General features: G+C 32.3%; 1 protein-coding gene across 3 annotated transcripts in view; it reads right to left on the bottom strand.

Annotated features, from left to right (window-relative positions):
• CENPK (centromere protein K) overlaps nucleotides 1-18,226 on the bottom strand; it is a 56,044-nt gene that overhangs the window by 9,619 nt on the left and 28,199 nt on the right. For 2 of the 3 annotated variants that reach the window (XM_019982973.2, XM_070774620.1), the window contains exons 9-10: nucleotides 13,713-13,766; nucleotides 9,503-10,379 (exon numbers count right to left, since the gene is read on the bottom strand). In XM_019982973.2, coding sequence (XP_019838532.1) covers nucleotides 10,221-10,379; nucleotides 13,713-13,766 — 213 coding nt within the window. In that variant the 3' untranslated portion in view covers nucleotides 9,503-10,220. Of the gene's footprint in view, nucleotides 1-3,951; nucleotides 3,998-9,502; nucleotides 10,380-13,712; nucleotides 13,767-18,226 lie in introns of those variants that run through there. The other variant, XM_070774621.1, reaches the window with a different exon arrangement.

Here is an 18,226-nt window from a genome sequence, read left to right as displayed (position 1 = left end):
GCAATAACTGTAAATACTAAAAATAAGAGTGGGCACAGAGCTGGCTTTGCATCAAACCACCTCTGAAATAGTAGTTGAAACGTATCCTTAATTTATCAAAACCTGGTAGTAGACACAGCCAGCAGAGAAAATTTAAAGTTAAGGTATGAGTAGTAATCATGTCTATAAGCTGACTGAAAAGTTTTTACTCTCACCTAAGACAAACTGCCTTAGGAAACAGCAGTACTGTAAAGGAGCTTATTCAATGAGAAGTGGACTTTGGCTAATTACTTATTCAAAGAGTGCCATCCTGCGTCTAAACAGAGTAATGAAAAATTTCCAAGAGATTCCCATCCTATCCTCCAAAAGACTTAAGAAAAATAGCAAGAATAAGGGTAAAAAATAATCAGCATAAGAAATGATGAATTCTCAGTTTAACTCTGTGTGTGTGTGTCCGTTTTCACTGCATGACAGAAAATTCAAACACATTCAAAAGCAGAAAAATAGTACAATGAATCCCAATGTATCCATTATCCAGTTTTAACAAGTATGACATCATGTCCACTTTTCCTATTACTGGTTCTATCCCACTGGATTACCTTAAAGCCAAACTCAGATAACATCTCATTTCATTCATTAAATATTTACTGTATTTCTAAAATATAAGGACTAAAAAAATAGCCACTACTACACTATTGACTTAAAACAACAATCCCTTCATTTCATTAAGTACTAGATTTCCTCAATTGCAAATAAAGGCTTAAAAAACTTATTGGAATCAAATCTATACATTGCATTAGGTTGATCTCTTATGTCTCCTTTTTAAAGAACTTTTTAATGAAGTAGAATATTCATAAAGAAAAGTACATAAATATATCTTGATGAAAGTGTTATCCTAATGTATTTTCACAAAAAGAAGCTACCCATGTAACCATGTAACTCTTTTAATCTATTGGTTCCTCCTCATTTCTTATCAGGCTTCCCTGGTGGCTAGGCTGGTAAAGAATTTGCCTGCAATGCAAGGAGACCCAGGTTCAATCCCTGGGTCAGGAAGATCCTCTGGAGAGTAGAATAGCTACAGACTCTAGTATTCTTGCCTAGAGAATCCCATGGACAGAGAAGCCTGGGAGGCTACAGCCCATAAGTCCCAAAGAGCTGGACTCGACTAAGCGCACATGCATTCCTTATCTTGAAATGTAAACACTATATTAATATTTTGCCCTCCTAATACTACACATACCACTTCCATTAGCATGGAAATGTTTTAGTGCAGTACCCAGACATTATTTTTTAGTTGAATTATATGTAACAAATTTAAATCAAACCCTGAATGAATTTAAGTTGCAACAGAAATTCTTTAAGATTCTTATAATGAACAATCCTCTCCTCTTGGACCCTAAGTTTTCACTCCAGCTTTCTTTCTCTTTTCACTGTTTCATTTTAAAATGACGGAGGAATCGGGGTAGGGGAGAGATGGAATGGGAGTTTGGAATTTGGCAAATGCAAACTATTATATGTAGAATGGATAAACAACAAGGTCATACTACATAGAACAGGGAACTATATTCAATATTCTGTGATAAACCATAGTGGAAAGGAATATAAAAAGAGTGTATACAACACACTCATTTCTCAGTGGGAGACACCTTGGCTTTAAAAAATAATAGTAAATAATTAATTTAAAAAATTTTTTTTAATTAAAAATTTTTAAAAAGAAATAAAGATTATGGGCAAAGTGGAATTGATAGCAATTTCCCTACCTAAAAATATCTTTGCTATAAGTTTTTAAAATATAATTAAATGTAAATGAATGGACACTTTCAGGAAATCAAAGATGAAATGAATAGAAATATGGGAGAGGAAGAAACTTGTACACACACACATATATATAAATATATTTTCCTGCACACATGTGTTTATTTTTTCAGAGACTGAAAAACAAAGATAGAAGAGATTGAGAGTCAGAGAAGAGGGACCAACGGAATTTTAAGGGTAATAAAAATTGTAAGGTAGTTTATTAATATATTAGCATATAAATTAACTTTAATTTTTTTAGTTAAAAATCAAGCCATGTCTTATAGTTACAGTGTTTTCTTGTATTTTCAGAAAAAAATGAAGAATTCTGATTTTATGTTTGTTTGAAATTATTAGTTTTAAATTTACCTCACAGACATTAAAACCGGATTCCATACACTTTCTATACAAAACATTTTATTCTTTCAATAGGACTGGATTTAAATTTGACTTAGTTAAAATAAATATCTTCTAATCTTTGAAAGACTATTATAGGATTTCTTAGGTAATGTGCAAAAGCTCAAAGCATAAAGGAAAAGATTGGTAAGTTTAAACTTATTAATGAAAAATTTAAAAACATTAAAAAAAGCATAAACCAGAAAGTGAGAGAAAAATTATAACAATATAACTGAAGCATAATAAATATCAAGAATATTGAAAGAACTCTCACCAATCTATAAGGGAAAGGTCAAAAAAATTTTTAATGGTATAAACAGAAAAGTAGCAGGAGAAAAAAACCTGAGGACAGATAAATGAGTAATGAAATGTTCAATCTTGCTAGTAAATGAAAATGTTTCTTTCATCAGATTGGCAAAAATGTTACAGTTTGATAACATCAAGTGTTTGGGAGGACTGGGCAAACTGGACATGTAATATTTGGGGTTTTTTTAATCTTTTTTAAAAATTATTTATTATTTTTAAAAACGTTTTATTTTATACTAAAGTACCATTGAGTAACAATGTCATGTTAATTCCAGGTAATTCAGTTATACATGTACATGTATCTATTCTTTTTTCAAGTTCTATTCCCATTTAGGTTATTACAGAATATTGAGAAGAGTTCCTAATGCTACACAGTTCATCCTTGTTGGTTATCTGTTTTAAGTAGCAGTGTATATATGTCAATCCCAAACTCCCAATCTATCCCTCCCCTTTACACTTCCCCCTTGATAAACATAAGTTCATTCTCTATGTCTGAGTTTGTTTGTTTTATAAATAAGTTCATTTGCATCTTTTTTCAGATTCCACATATAAATGATACCGTATGCTATTTGCCTTCATCTAACTTCACTTAGTATAATAATCTCCAAGTCCATCCATGTTACTACAAATGGCATTATCTCATTCTTTTTAATGGTTGAGTAGTATTCCATTGTATATATGTATTTATATATATATACACACACACATTTTCTTTATCCATTCATCTGTCAATAAACATTTAGCTTGCTTCTGTGTCTTAAATATTGCAAATAGTGCTGCAATAAACAATGGGGTGTGTGATTCCTTCTGAATTATAATTTTCTTCAGATATATGCCCAGGAGTGGGACTGCAGGATATATGGTAGCTCTATTTTTAGAGTTTTAAGGAACTTCCAGGCTGTTCTCCATAGTGGCTGTACTAATTTACATTCTCACCAACAGTGTAGGAGGGTTCCCTTTTCTCAACACTCTAGCATTTATTGTTTGTAGACTTTTTCATGATGGTCATTCTGATTGGTGTAAGGTGACATCTAATATATTGTTGATGGAAGTGTAAATTAAGTGCAAACACCACAAAGAGCAAATTTGGCAATGTCTAATCCAGAAGATGTGCATTTTTGACCCAGCCATTTCAGTTTTAAATACATAACCTTAAGAAATTCTTGCAGATGAGCATCCACATTAATAAGTAAGGGAACATTATTTGTAGCAGTGAATAAATGGAAATAACCAAAATCGCTATCATAGGGGAAAAAAAGTTGTAATCTATTTCTACATTGTAGTATTATATAGCAGTTAAATGATGGACTAAATCCACACACATCAACATGGATAAATTACATAACATTAAGTTGAAATACTGCAATTATGGATACATTATGATTCAAATTGGGATAGGATGTAGATATATGACTATATGTATATAAAGCTTTAATTATAAATATTTTTAACACTAAATTTATATCTCAAACTTACCAAAGTACGCAGAGGAAGAACATAGTATCTCAGGGATCATACTTACCTAGGAGAGAAAGAGGATGGAATTAAGGAGCACAAAGTGAGCATCAGCTAAATCTATAAAATTGTTTGAAAAACAAAACAATTTGAATTATCACAAAATGTTAACATACACCAATTCAGGGTATTGAGTGCACATGGGTATGTATTAATTTTAATCTCTGTATACTTGAAAAAATTTGCAACTTTATAAAAAAGGAAAAAAGATTACTGTGATTTGTTGTTAGCATTTACCTGGCAATTTCAAAAATATTTTAAATTTGCAATCAGCAATATAATGATACATTACGGGTGAGCAAAGCTCACTAAAATTCATGTATTGTGTTTTACTTCTTAATTTCAGTCTTTATATCCAAAACTTTTTACTACAGATAGTGACAAAAAATAATTTCACTTTAACCTTTCTTTCTTTAACTCATAGAGTATGAGATCAATTACAGGACTTTTTTTTTTTTTAACTTGCTAAGAAAAGTGTGTGTATAACCAATTACTTTTAACTGTATTATACAAATATCTATCATTCAGAAAGGAGAAGAAAAAGTCAAAGAATATCACTGAGCTAACAGCAAAAGCCTTGATGCTGGGAAAGACTGGGGGCAAGAGAAGGGGATGACAGAGGATGAGATGGTTGGATAGCATCACTGACTCAATGGACATGAGTCTGACCAAACTCTAGGAGATAGTGAAGGACAGGGAAGCCTGGTGTGCTGCAGTTCATGGGGTTGCAGAGTCCAACATGACTTTGCAACTGAACAACAACAGCAAAGACCCTGATATGCCGATAACAACTGCCTACTCTTCCACACTGAGCAGAGAGCAAGAGTATAAAAATAAAAGGCAAAGTTCTTCCCCTCAATTAAGTTACAGATGGACTGCAATAAGTTACATAATTTAATAAGTACTTTGGGCTTCAAACAAGAGAAGTCAGTGCAGTCTAAATAATTATTTTTTTGGACATACATGTAGACAAATTTTGTGGTCAATTTCTTAGTTCTCACTTGAACTCCCAGCAACATTCAATTCAGTTGATTGCTCCCAACTTCTGGAAATCCTAATGCCTGATGTGACTGTATTAGGAGGTGGGGCTTTGGGGAGATGCTTAGGTCATGAGGATAAAACACTCATAAACGGGATGAGTGTTCTTATAAAGAAACCATACAGAGACCCCCTCAGTCTTTCTATTTTTGCAAATGAATAATTGCTGTTTTTGTCTTTGTAAACTATCTTTTCTCTTTAGTATCTTTGAAAATTCTTTCTCTTTGATATTTTACAGCTTTATGAAACTGTTTCACAGTGTGGTTTATCCTGCACAGTGTACATTCAGTGTACATTTTTCTGAGGCTTTCAGTTCTGCAGAAAAGTTTTCAGCTATTATCTTTTCAAATATTGCTTAACTATCATTCCTGCTATTCTTTCCAACAGGAAATTCTATGTTGAATTGCCCCAATTTGTTCTTTAACCGCTCTTCATAATTTTTTTAATTTTTCTGGATGAATTCTTCAAATTATCTTTCAATTAACTAAATCAATCTGTAACACTATCCAATCAAGAGTTTATCCTATTTGTAGAATTTGTATTTAAGTCATTATATTTAATCATATATGGGACATACAATTAATTCCTATTTATAACCAAATGTTGTTTCATTTGTTCCTATTTTGTATTACAATGTCTAGCCCTTTTTAAATGGAAAAAATTAATTTCTCCCAGCAACCTAAAAATACATTTTAAAGTCTTTGTCAGACTGTTTAATAAAATTAATTTCAGCAAGTTAAAGTTCCATTTGATGGTTTGGTTACATTGGTAGAATTCTTCAGTTTCAAAAAACAACAACAAAAAAATCTGCCTCAGAAGGAAAATGTATTTACTTGTAAATCATGCTCCCTAGTACCACAGCTCTATGGTCAATTACCTGGTTCAATAACATCAGGATTTGTTACTTTTTTGAGATACTGCCACACTAAATATGCCAGATTCTTCCATAGCAGCTCTCCAAATGGTTACAAAACGGCTGAAGAGTCCTAGATGTTTCATGCAGATGTAATAACATCAACCAGAACACCATAAACCATTTCTTCATGTTTTTTTAATTAGTAAGAAAAAACTTTCTCCAATTCCTCAGTTTCCATATACTTCCTTTTCTTTGCCCATAGTTTCCACTATCATTAACATCTTATATTTGGTGTTATACTTGTTAAAACTGAAGAATTAATATTGATACATTATTATTAACTAAAGTCCATAGTTTATATCAGGATTCATTTTTTGTATAGTTCTATGGGTTTTAATAAATGCATAATGTTAAATATCCACCGATAGTTATCATAAAGAAGTTTCACTGCCCTGAAAATCCTTTGTAATCCACTTATTTATCCCACCCCTCCTGCCCTACCCACTACCAATCGCCTAAAACCACAATCATCTTTCAACTGTCTTCATATTTTTGCCTTTTCCAGAATATCATACAGCGGGAATCATACAGTATGTAGGCTTTTCAGATTGACTTCTTTCACTTAGGAATATGCATTTAAGTTTCCTTCATCCTTTTTTGTGGCTTGATAGTTCATTTCTTTTCATATCTGAATAATCCATTGTAATCCATTGTCCCATGATTTGTCCATTCAATTATTGAAGAACATCTGGATTGCTTCCAATTTTTGACATTCATGAAAAAGGCTGCTACACTCAATGGTGTACAAGATTTTGTGTGAACGTAAGTTTTCAACTCTTTTGGGTAAATACCAAGAAGCATAATTGGTGGGATTGTATATTAAGAGTATGCTTAGTACATTTTTTTCCAAATGACTGTATTTTGCATTCCCACCAGCAATAAATGAGTTCCTGTTGCTCCACAGTCAGTATTTGGTCATTCTGATGGGTGTTTAGTGATATCTCATTGTTTTTCAGTTTGCATTTTCTTGATGACACACAATGTGGAAATCTTTTCATCTGCTTACTTGCTATCTGTTTATCTTGTTTGGACAGGTGTCAGTTTAGACATTTTGCCCTCTTTTTAATTGGGATGTTTGTTCTTATTGTTGAGTTTTCTGTATTTTGGTGAGTTCTCTTTTATCTTTTTGATATATGTGTTCTGCAAACATTTTTTCCTAATCTGTTTGTTTTTTTTCCACTGTTTTTAACAGAAAAAGTTTTAATTTTAATAAAATCCAGTTTATCAATTTTTTAAGAAGTCTTCACCAAATTCAAAGTCATACTAGATTTTATCTTATATTATTTTCTAGAAGTTTTGTAGTTGTGCATTTTATATTTAGGTCTATGATTCATTTTGAGTTAATTTAAAGGTGTAACATCACTACAGCAGTGCCCAGTTTTCTTCCTTTGCATGTGCATGTACAGTTCTATCACCATTTGTTGAAAAAGACAGAGCTTTCTCCATTGGATTGCCTTTCCTCTTTGTCAAAGATTAGCTGATCATATTTGTATGGGTCTACTTCTGAGCTCTCTATTCTGTTGCAGTGATCTGTTATCTGATTTTGCACCAACTTCACAATATTGGTTACTACAGATTTACAATGAGTCTTAAGGTTGCTGTCAGTTCTTCCACATTGTTCTTCTTCTTTATTATGGCAGATATTCTGGGTCTTTTGTCTTTCCATATAAATTTATCCAACTTCCAGTACAATGCTGAACAACACTGTTGAGAGGACATATTCTTGCCTTGTTCCTGATCTTAGAGAAACATCTGGTTTCTCACCATTAAGCATGTTAGCTGTGTTTTCTATAATTTTTTTTAAAGAATAAGTAATAATGTACAAGATTGTGGATGTTCTTTATCAAGCTAAGGAAGTTTCTATTTCTAGCTTGCTGAGAGCTTTCATCATGAATAGGTATTCAATTTTGTCATATAGCTTTTTAATAACCTATTGTTGTCATCATGATTTTTCTATTTTCTATTTTGATAATATATGGGTTACATTGATTGACATTTGAATGTTGAACCAGTCTTGAATATTTGGAATAAATACCACTTGGCTGGATGCATAATTCTTTTAATATATTGTTGAATTTGATTATTTTGTTGAGGAAATTTGTGCCTGTGTTCATAATAGATACCTGTAGTTGCCCTTTCTTAAAAAGTCTTTGGTTTTAGTGTTAGGATAATGTAATGTCTGGTTTTGGTATTAGGGTAATGCCAGCCTCATAGAAAGAATAAGCTTCTATTTTTTGGAACAGATTGTACAGAATTGTCATCATTTTCGTCTCAAATATTTGACAGAATTCACCAGTGAAACCATCTGGGTCTGATGTTTACTGTTTTGAAAGTTTAATAATTACTGACTCAATTTCTTTAATATATATAGGTTTATGCAAAGTGGCGATTTTTCCTTGTGTGAATTTTAGTAGGTTGTGTCTTTCATAAAATTGGTCCAGTTCATCTAATTTATAACATTTATGAGAACAGTTATTCATAATACTCATTACCCTCTTAATGTTCCTGGGATCCATAGTGATGGCCCCTACATACAGGTTCTCAAAAACTGAAACATTTTCTCCAGTATACTCAAAACCACACACACACAAAAAAACAACAACAACAAAAAAAACCCTTCAAGGCCTGTAAGCTTAGATGGGGTACAAATCAAGACTAATTCTACTGTAATTTACTTTGTTTATGATTGAGATGAAAAGTGGGCAAAAAACTGTGCTATATAAGAAGGCTGGGTTAGCAAATTAAAAAGTAGGATGCAATCATCATAGTTTTCTTTAAAACTTTACACAAGCCCATGCACCCTAGAGCCCATGCTCGGCAAAAAAAGAAGCCACCACAATGAGAAGCCTGTGCCGCAACCAGAGAGTAGCCCTCCCTTGCTGCAACTAGAGAAAAGTCTGCACAGCAATGAAGACTCAGTACAGCCAAAAGTAATAAATAAATTAAATTATATAAAAAAATATTGCAAAAAATGCTGTAGTAAAAACATCCCACTTAATGTGAAATCAAGACCTATCAAATAAATAATCAAATTGTTTACTGCTTTTATCTATTTATTTCTGTAATTTGCAACACAGAGAAGTTCACAGACAACAGTATTATCTGCTTTGTAGAAATACTGTCAAACTTATATTACCAGCACCATTTTTCCTTTTTCTAGTAATTTCAAGGAATAGTAAGTTGCTCATTCCTTTGAATCTCAACTAGAGTATTCTAGGAAGGTATTTTTGTATGTCATCTTCCTGAGAAAGAACTTACAAGTTTTCTAAAATATAACAGTATTTGTATTTTCTACAAAAGGGACACAGTATACTTGTAAGTTTTTGCCTGTTTTAAGAGAGATTTAGTATTCAAGGTAAATAAGAAACTTGAATAATACAATACAGTAGAAATCAATTTCAAAAATAAAAATATATACCAAGTCCACTCTGAAAACTAATTATACAAAAAATGTTTGGAATTCTCTAGTTTACCTTATATGTAGCTTAATTATATGTCACTTATCTACCTATGATAAAGTCTATTTATTAAAATATCATGCCACACCCCCAAAAAAGCTAGAGAATTTTAAATGAGAATTTTATTTATAGAAAAGTCACAGAGGATTAACAAAATTTTATGAACACAATATCATTAGTAATAATTAACAGAATCAAGAAAGGTTTAATATATATATCACTTATAATACACATTAAAATACTTTTATTCTACCTTTATTCATTATTTTTTAATATTCCAATTTTTAACAAACCTAGAAATATTGTAGTATACATGAATAGATGTACTATATACTTAAAAATTATGCTACAGTATACATTAAGATACTAAGTCAGTTTTTTAATCTCCAGCAAATTATGGCCTTTCACCATAATTTATAAATTTAAAGGATGTAAGCACCAAATAGAACTCAAAATGTATAAAATAAACTGGCATATATTTTAAAAGAAAAACATTAGGAATATAGTTAACAAAAAAGTTTCCAAAGAATAGTGCAGAAGGTATATTTACAGTATTATAATGATTAAGTCTAGAATGTTTTTTACTTACATTCTTGTCAACTCAGTTGAAAACACAAAAGCACTGACTGACTATGAAGCTATCGTTTTTAAATGAATAGTAGATGGCAGCATGAGTCATTTTAAGCATGAAAGGAAAATGGACTATATCATGTGCTTTGATTAGCAAATAACGTTCTTTATCCAAGTAATTCTCAGTGTTTCCATTATCCTTGAATGACAAGATTCTTTATGTACTGTGTGAAAAAAACACCATCTTTTTACTGATGGAAGGCTTCTAATCTTATTCGGGTTGGATCTTCTGGATGTCTCAAGGCAATTCCATTACGCAGGAGCAGTTCAATATAAGGTGGCCAAAAAGAATCACTAATTTTGACATATGGGTCATGTGGAACACCAAATAATCTATTTAAAAGAATCTAGGAAAAAACATCATTTAAGATATATCTTACTTGGAAAAAAAAATTGATACAGATATATTAAAACAGTTTTTTTTTTTTAACCAAAGAATGTTGATCTCTTTTCTTTGAATAATTGTTTAATCATAATTTCTATGTATTAAATAGCTGATTTTCTTTTTAAAAAAACTACAAATATTACTGAATGGAAATAGCTTTAAAATGAATCTTTGCACCTGAATTTTTAAAACATTTCCTAAAAACTTGTTAAAAAGCATTTACAATTCTCCCACTTCTCTCAAGATGAATAATTTATGTTAGAAATTTGGTTATAACCATTTCTTCAAATTAAAAAACAAAGTTCAAAAAATTGCATACATGTCTTAATATTTCAGGGAAAGAGAAAACACCAACCTTCCCCCTCCACTCAAAGCCACTTATTCATCTGATAAACCTTCAAAACAAAAATTCTATCATCATTATTTCCTTCAAATTATCTTAAACACTTTGATCTCTTCACTAAGGATATTGAGAAATTTTCAATACCTGTAGTAAATTATATAAGACTAACATTTCTTGAACTACATTCCATGAAATTGGTCTCCCTAGCAATGCTCTCGGAGAAGGCAATGGCACCCCACTCCAGGACTCTTGCCTAGAAAATCCCATGGATGGAGGAGCCTGGTAGGCTGCAGTCTATGGGGTCGCTAAGAGTCGGACACGACTGAGCAACTTCACTTTGACTTTTCACTTTCATGCATCGGAGAAGGAAATGGCAACCCACTCCAGTGTTCTTGCCTGGAGAATCCCAGGGACGGGGGAGCCTGGTGGGCTGCCATCTATGGGGTCGCACAGAGTCGGACAGGACTGAAGCGACTTAGCAGCAGCAGCAGCAGCAGCAATGCTCATGGAGTAACAGGGTCCTGTGGTTAAATAAGCTCAAGAAAGATGCTAATATGCACTAGGAATGACACATCTTTCCCAGATTCAGGGCATTAGAAAAGTTTTGTAAGAAACACACATTAAACATTTGAACATTAATGTTCTATGAGATATAATGAAAAATGTTAAATATGTATCAATTATTACTCTACCTCCTCAGCTCCCACAAAGTGCCTTCAAAAATTACAAAACCAGGATTCATAAGGGTTAAAAGATTCCTCAAGGGGTACATAATTAGTAAAAGATAATGGATTAGAATCCATATCTTCAAACTGCCATGCCAAAGTTTTAAAGATATTATTTTAAGAAACACAGAAAAGGAAAAATAAAATTTATACCATAGCAGTAAAGAATATGTCTGCAATGCAGGAGACGTGGGTTCGATCCCTGGTTCAGGAAGAAAATGGCAACCCACTCCAGTATTCCTGCTAGAAAATCCCATGTACAAAGGAGCCTGGTGGGCTATAGTCCATGGGGTCATAGAAGAGTCGGACATGACTTAACAGCTAACAACAGTAAAAGTGTCATAGAAATATAATTAAACTATTAAGTTCTCATCTCAATCACATTTCATGATAATATCAACACCTCTATTCTTGTTTTTTAACATTCCAATTCTTAAAGTAAAATTTCACCTGTCATAAATTTTAGCTAATTCTTTTTTTTTTTTTTTTTGGCTGTGACAGTGCAGAATCTCAGTTCCTCAACCAGGGACTGAATATGGACTATGGCAGTGAAAACCCAGAATGCTAACCACCAGGCCACCAGGGAATTCTCTAACTTTAATTATTTCAAGAACCACATCCTGGAGAAAAAAGCTGTTGGTCTCATTTCTTTTATGTATGATCATAAGAGAATAAGATATTATTCCCATTTCAGAGCAATTGCTCACATTTTAACATAATTTAAAATCTTACTTTTCATTGCTATATAAAATAATATCAATCAAAATCCTAGTAAATGCCAGAAATAATTAAATGTTAAAAATTCTACTTTAAAGTGAATATGTATATGTTATTTTACTTTTCATTGAATGGCAGTATAAATTTAGTTTACAATTATCATTGATAATACAAGCCTTGGTGTGTAATGGTTCCTAAATTTAAGCTTTATATGGTATATCTCATAGTACACTATTCAAAAATTACACATGTATTTCCGAGTTAACTGTCAATATTTGCCACATATATGACAATCTTTATCTTAAAAAGTCAAGTCATCCACGAGAAATGGTAGTTTTAGTTTCAGTATAAATTGGAAGTAAATTGGAATATGCCGAAAGATTCAAATTATAATCTAAAAAATATTTGTATTTTGCTTTTCAAAGTAATAATATTCTATATTAAGATATCCTGAGGTATCAAAGGTACATGCTTTCTCTGCCTGACATTTACTTTTATTTTCACAAATATCTTTAACCCTTAAAAAAAGTTTTTGAACTTTGGCCAAATTATCAACTATATTAAATACTTTAGATCTTGATATGACAACCTATTGCAAACTGGGTGAACAGGAAGGTAGAGGTACCAAAACCACTTAGCTAGATAAAGACTTTAGTATTCAAAAACACTTAGCTAGATAAATGAAGACTTTAACTAGATAAAGACTTTTCATAAAATTACTATGAAGCAACTTTTCTGAAATCACTTTATTCTAAACTTATCACTCATTTTAAAAAGCCACATTAATTGTTGAACAGCTATTCATAGACCATCTATCTTCCTGTTCACCCAACTTGTAATAGGTTGTCAAATCAAGATCTAAAGTATTTAATAAAGTTGATAACTTGGCCAAAGTTCAAAAACTTTTTTTAAGGGTCAAAGATATTAGTTAAAAAAAAAAAAAAAAAGTAAATGTCAGGCAGAGAAAGCATGTATAGATTACATAAAAGCAAAGGGTTTCACTGTATAGATACTAAATGACATCATAAAAATTTTCTTAAAGTAATAATCTGGAATTAAGGGTAAGATTTTAGTTTCATCTTCTCTTAAAAAATATTCTTTCTTACTACACAAAAAATAGAAACTAATTTTATACTAAAGATAAATTAATATATGTAATAAAATTGGGTGTATACCTTAAAAACTAAAGCAGCATTTTTTTCTTTTTCAAACCTGAGTATGTGCCTGTACTTAGTCACTCAGTTGCATCCAACTCTTTGCGATCCCCATACACTGTGGCCGGTCAGGCTCCTCTGTCTATTGGAATTTTTCAGGCAAGAATACTGGAGAGGGTTGCCATTTACTCCTCCAGGGGATCTTCCCTGTTCAAGGATCAAACACTCATCTCCTTCATTGGCAGCTGGATTCTTTACAACTGAGCCACCTGGGAAGCCCCAAGTTTGTGTATAATTGTCCATAAATCACTAATCAGACAAATCTTCAAGACAAAACAACTACACAAAACACTTACCTCTAACATTTCATGCAGTGTTATCAGCTGTGCAGTTGATTCTTGAACGTTTTTCTTTGAGGAAAGTGTGAATAATAAGGAATTTAAATTTCAGTTCTGACAATGGCAGGCTATTAGACTATTTATTAAAAAAATTTTTTTAATCTTTTAAATTAATATCTCTCAATTGCAATGATACAAGATATACTAAAACCAAACATTTAAAATGAGATGACTTTAAAAGAATTCTGAAAGAAAACAACCTGTTGTACTAAACATTAAGGTTCATAAAAATACAGCTGAAACAACCTCTAAGACAGGGAAATCTTTCGTAATTACTAAAACATACAATTCAGACTATCTACCTACCTATCTATAAATATATAATGGGTAAAGTATATTACACACATTATATATACTCATATAAGTGTAAATCTAATTTTTGAACCTCCCCAATAGAAATATCCAAGCAAATGACATTTCAAACTGTACTGATACAGTTTCAGGACAGAAAACTTGCTTCCTGGGGAGATTTGCTCATCTTTTCACAGTTCATGATGGTTCCTAATATTAACTCAACTCACTAGTTCTTTTTTTCCTGGAATGACAGAGAACAGATCTCATTCCAGTTCCATTCTAGAGTTTCATTGTATATAGCTAAGATATGTATCCTTTATTCTTTTAATGTTTTAAACCCAAGAAAGATATTCTATGTTCCACCACTAAATACTGTTCTATTTTATTTAGACTATCTTATTTTATCATGGCAATTAAAAAATTCAGTTTTAATTTTGTCATCCAATAAATTTACTCTCTAATCCTCTTCAGTTTCATATCATTTATAAACTTTGATGACTATATTCTCTACCTCTTTATCCAAATTACTGCTAAAAATGTTCAATAGGATAAGGTTCTATGGGAAATCTTCCAAGACAATACTAAGTAAAATCAGGAGCTTTTGAGTTCAGAAATTCAATTAACTATATTTCCTACTATAGTGAAATCCAGTACTTTCCTGACAACAGGCAAAGATTACCACAGAGTCCTTATAAGGTCTTATAGAAATATAAATATATAAAAGAAATAGTAAAATAATCCTGATAAAAACAAATGTGATTACTGAATAAAGATGGTAAAGCTGGAGATCATCATCTCCTGCCCCTTAATACCTTACTAAATGGAAGAGAGGTAAAAAGCAACATATGATTCACTAGTGATGAAAGCATATACAATTACCAAACTGATAAAGAAGCAGCTAGGCACAGATAAAAATATAAAAGTTTGAGACAATCAAAGAAAATGCAGAGAAAAATTATAATAAAAGGAAATAAAAAATGTTTAAATATCAAGATATGATAAGCATATAATAAAGGACAAAAATGGCAATATAATTATATAATAAAGGCAATATAACAACATATAATAAAGTACAGAAATGGCAAGGACCTAAAGGAAACAGAAGAGATTAAAAAGAGGTGGCAAGAATACACAGAACTTTACAAAAAAGGTCTTAATGACCTACCTAACCACAATGGTGTGGTCACTCACTTAGAGTCAGACATCCTGGAATGTGAAGTCTAATGAGCCTTAGGAAGCATTACTATGAATAAAGCTAGTGGAGATGATGGGATTCTAGCTGAGCTATTTCAGATCCTAAAAGATGATGCTATGAAAGTGCTGCACCCAATACGCCAGCAAATTTGGAAAATTCAGTGGTGGCCACAGGACTAGAAAAGATAAGTTTTCATTTCAATCCCAAAGAATGGCAATGCCAAAGAACGTTCAAATTACAACTACTCTCATTTCACATACTAGTAAGATGACGCTCAAAATCCTTCAAGCTAGACTTCAGCAGTATGTGAACCGAGAACTTCCAGATGTATAAGATAGATTTAGAAAAGACAGAGGAAATAGAGAACAAATTGCAAAGATCTACTGGATCATGGAAAAAGCAAGGAATTTAAAAAAATATTTATTTCTGCTTCACTAACTACATGAAAGCCTTTGACTGTGTGGATCACAACAAACTGTAGAAAACTCTTAAAAAGATGGAAATGCCAGATCACCTTACCTGGGTCTAAGAAACCTGTGTGCAGGACAAGAAGCAATAGTTAGAACAGCGGACTGGTTCAACGTTACTGGGAAAGGAATACATCAAGGCTGTAAACTGTCACCCTGCATATTTAATTTATATGCAGAGTAAGTACATCATGCTAAATATTGGGCTAGAAGATTCACAAGATGGAATCAAGATTGCGGGGAGAAGTATCAACAAACTCAGTTATACAGAGGATACCACTTTAATGGCAGAAAGTGAAGACAAACTAAAGAATCTCCTGATGAATGTGAAAGAGCAGAGTGAAAAGGCTGGCTTAAAACCCAACATTCAAAAAATGAAGATCGCAGGATCTGGTCCCATCACTTCATGGCATATAAATGGGAGAAAACTGGAAACAGTGACAGATTTCATTTTCTTGGGCTCCAAAATCACTGCAGATGGTGACTGCAGCCATGAAATTAAAAGATGCTTGCGTCTTGGAGGAAAAACTATGACAAACCTAGACAGCATATTAAAAAGAGAGACATCACTTTGCTGACAAAGATCCATATAGTCAAAGCTATGATTTTTCTAGTAGCCATGCATGGATGTGAGAGTGGGACCATAAAGAAGTCTGAGCACCAAAGAATTTATGCTTTCGAACTGTGGTGCTGGAGAAGATCCTTGAGAGTCCCTAGGACAGCAAAGAAATAAAACCAGTTAATCCTAAGGGAAATTAACCCTGAATATGCATTAGAAGGACTGATGCTGAAGCTGAAGCTCCAATACTTTGGCCACCTGATGTGAAGAGCCGACTCTTTGGGAAAGACACTGATACTGGGAAAACTTGAGAGCAAGAGGAGGAGGAGGTGGTGACAGAGGATGAGGTGGTTGGATGGCATCACTGACTCAATGGATGAGTCTAAGCAAACTCAGGGAGATAGTAAAGGACAGAGAAGATGAGGTCACAAAGAGTCGGACATTACCTAGTGACTGAACAACAAAAGCAGTATAAAATAAAAAAATTTCCATGAAATGACATGTGACCTAAATCTTCCCCCAAAACAATATATCATCAAAGCAAAACTGATATTGAATCATCAACATGGTGACATATCCTCATTAAGCTACTGAAGGTCAGACATAAAGAATCTTTCAGGCAAGTAGTCATGCCAGAAAACATCTGCAGGCTGGCCTCAACTTCTCCACAGCACACTTCCATCTAAGAAAAATGGAGAAACCCACTACAAAGTCTTGTGATTTTTTAAAATCTCTGCCAAAGATAAGCCTCTAATTATAAAGCAAACAATGTCAGCAGTTAAAATGTCAAAAATAAAACAGCCAGGAATTCTTCTTGAACAAATTACTTGTTAAAGATATCCATCATAGCAAATAATGGATTAAACTTAAAAACTCAAAAATGAAAGGTAAAATATGATAAGAATGGAATCTAACAATGTACAATAAAGACTAAATGCATACATGAATGATGGTATAGAACAAAATATAAATGCAATAAAACTGGGAAAGTTAAAAATAAATAATACAATTTACTTATTTTAAATAAACTGATGGCACTTTGGACTTTTGGCCGCCAAAACTGTGAGAAAATTAATTTCTTTTGTTTAAGCCACCTAATCTTTGGTATTTTGTTATAGCAGCTTGAGCCCACTAATACATCCATTTTTCTAGCTTGACAGAGAAAGTAATCTATCATTCTGTAATATGTATCAGTAGTTCATATACTTCATTTAAAAAAACTGAGCTTATCCAATATGACTTAACAAATTCATGATAGCTTCTGGTAATGAATGCTTCCTTTAAGAATATCTCAAATCTCTGGTTCTACTAGTGGAGAACCTTAAAAGGTTAAAAAAAAAACAAAAAACAGTTAAAAAAAGGGAGACTAGAATCAGGAAATAAATCACTGAGTTATTTTAAGATTATGATCATTAAGACGTAAGGGATCCTAAATTAACAGAAATGGTTAACAGAAGGCTATCAAAATTTCAGAAATGACTAATGGGTATACATAATAACAGGATCAGAAAAATATTCCATAACAAATGTAAAGCCTACTGATAATTACAAAGAAGAAAGAGAAGAATAAATAAACACAGATTGTAAGAAAACAAAACTTTCTCCTTTCCCTAGCCATGTGCACAGTCACTCAAGAAATATGAACTGAGGTACTACAATAGGTATAAAAGACAGTACAAATACTAATATGAATTAAACAAAGCAAGCAGCTCATAGAGCATGGTAGGTGAAGAGAGAGACATAAATTGTTACTACAAAATCATGTAATAAATGCTAATAAGATGACACCTAAACTTCATTTAATGCCTCATACAAAAGATGATGTTTGAGTTGCTTTAAGAAGGAATTTACTATCTTCCTCAGATAGGAACTCTTTTGTAACCAGAGGAAATAGCATGTATAAGGCACAAAAAAGTGACAGGTCAAACTGTACATCTGCTCCAATAGCATGGATGAA

The sequence above is a fragment of the Bos indicus genome, chromosome 20 (genome assembly GCF_029378745.1).
Source record: "Bos indicus isolate NIAB-ARS_2022 breed Sahiwal x Tharparkar chromosome 20, NIAB-ARS_B.indTharparkar_mat_pri_1.0, whole genome shotgun sequence".
Classification (NCBI taxonomy): Eukaryota; Metazoa; Chordata; class Mammalia; order Artiodactyla; family Bovidae; genus Bos; species Bos indicus.
This window is presented reverse-complemented; position numbering and strand designations above follow the sequence as displayed.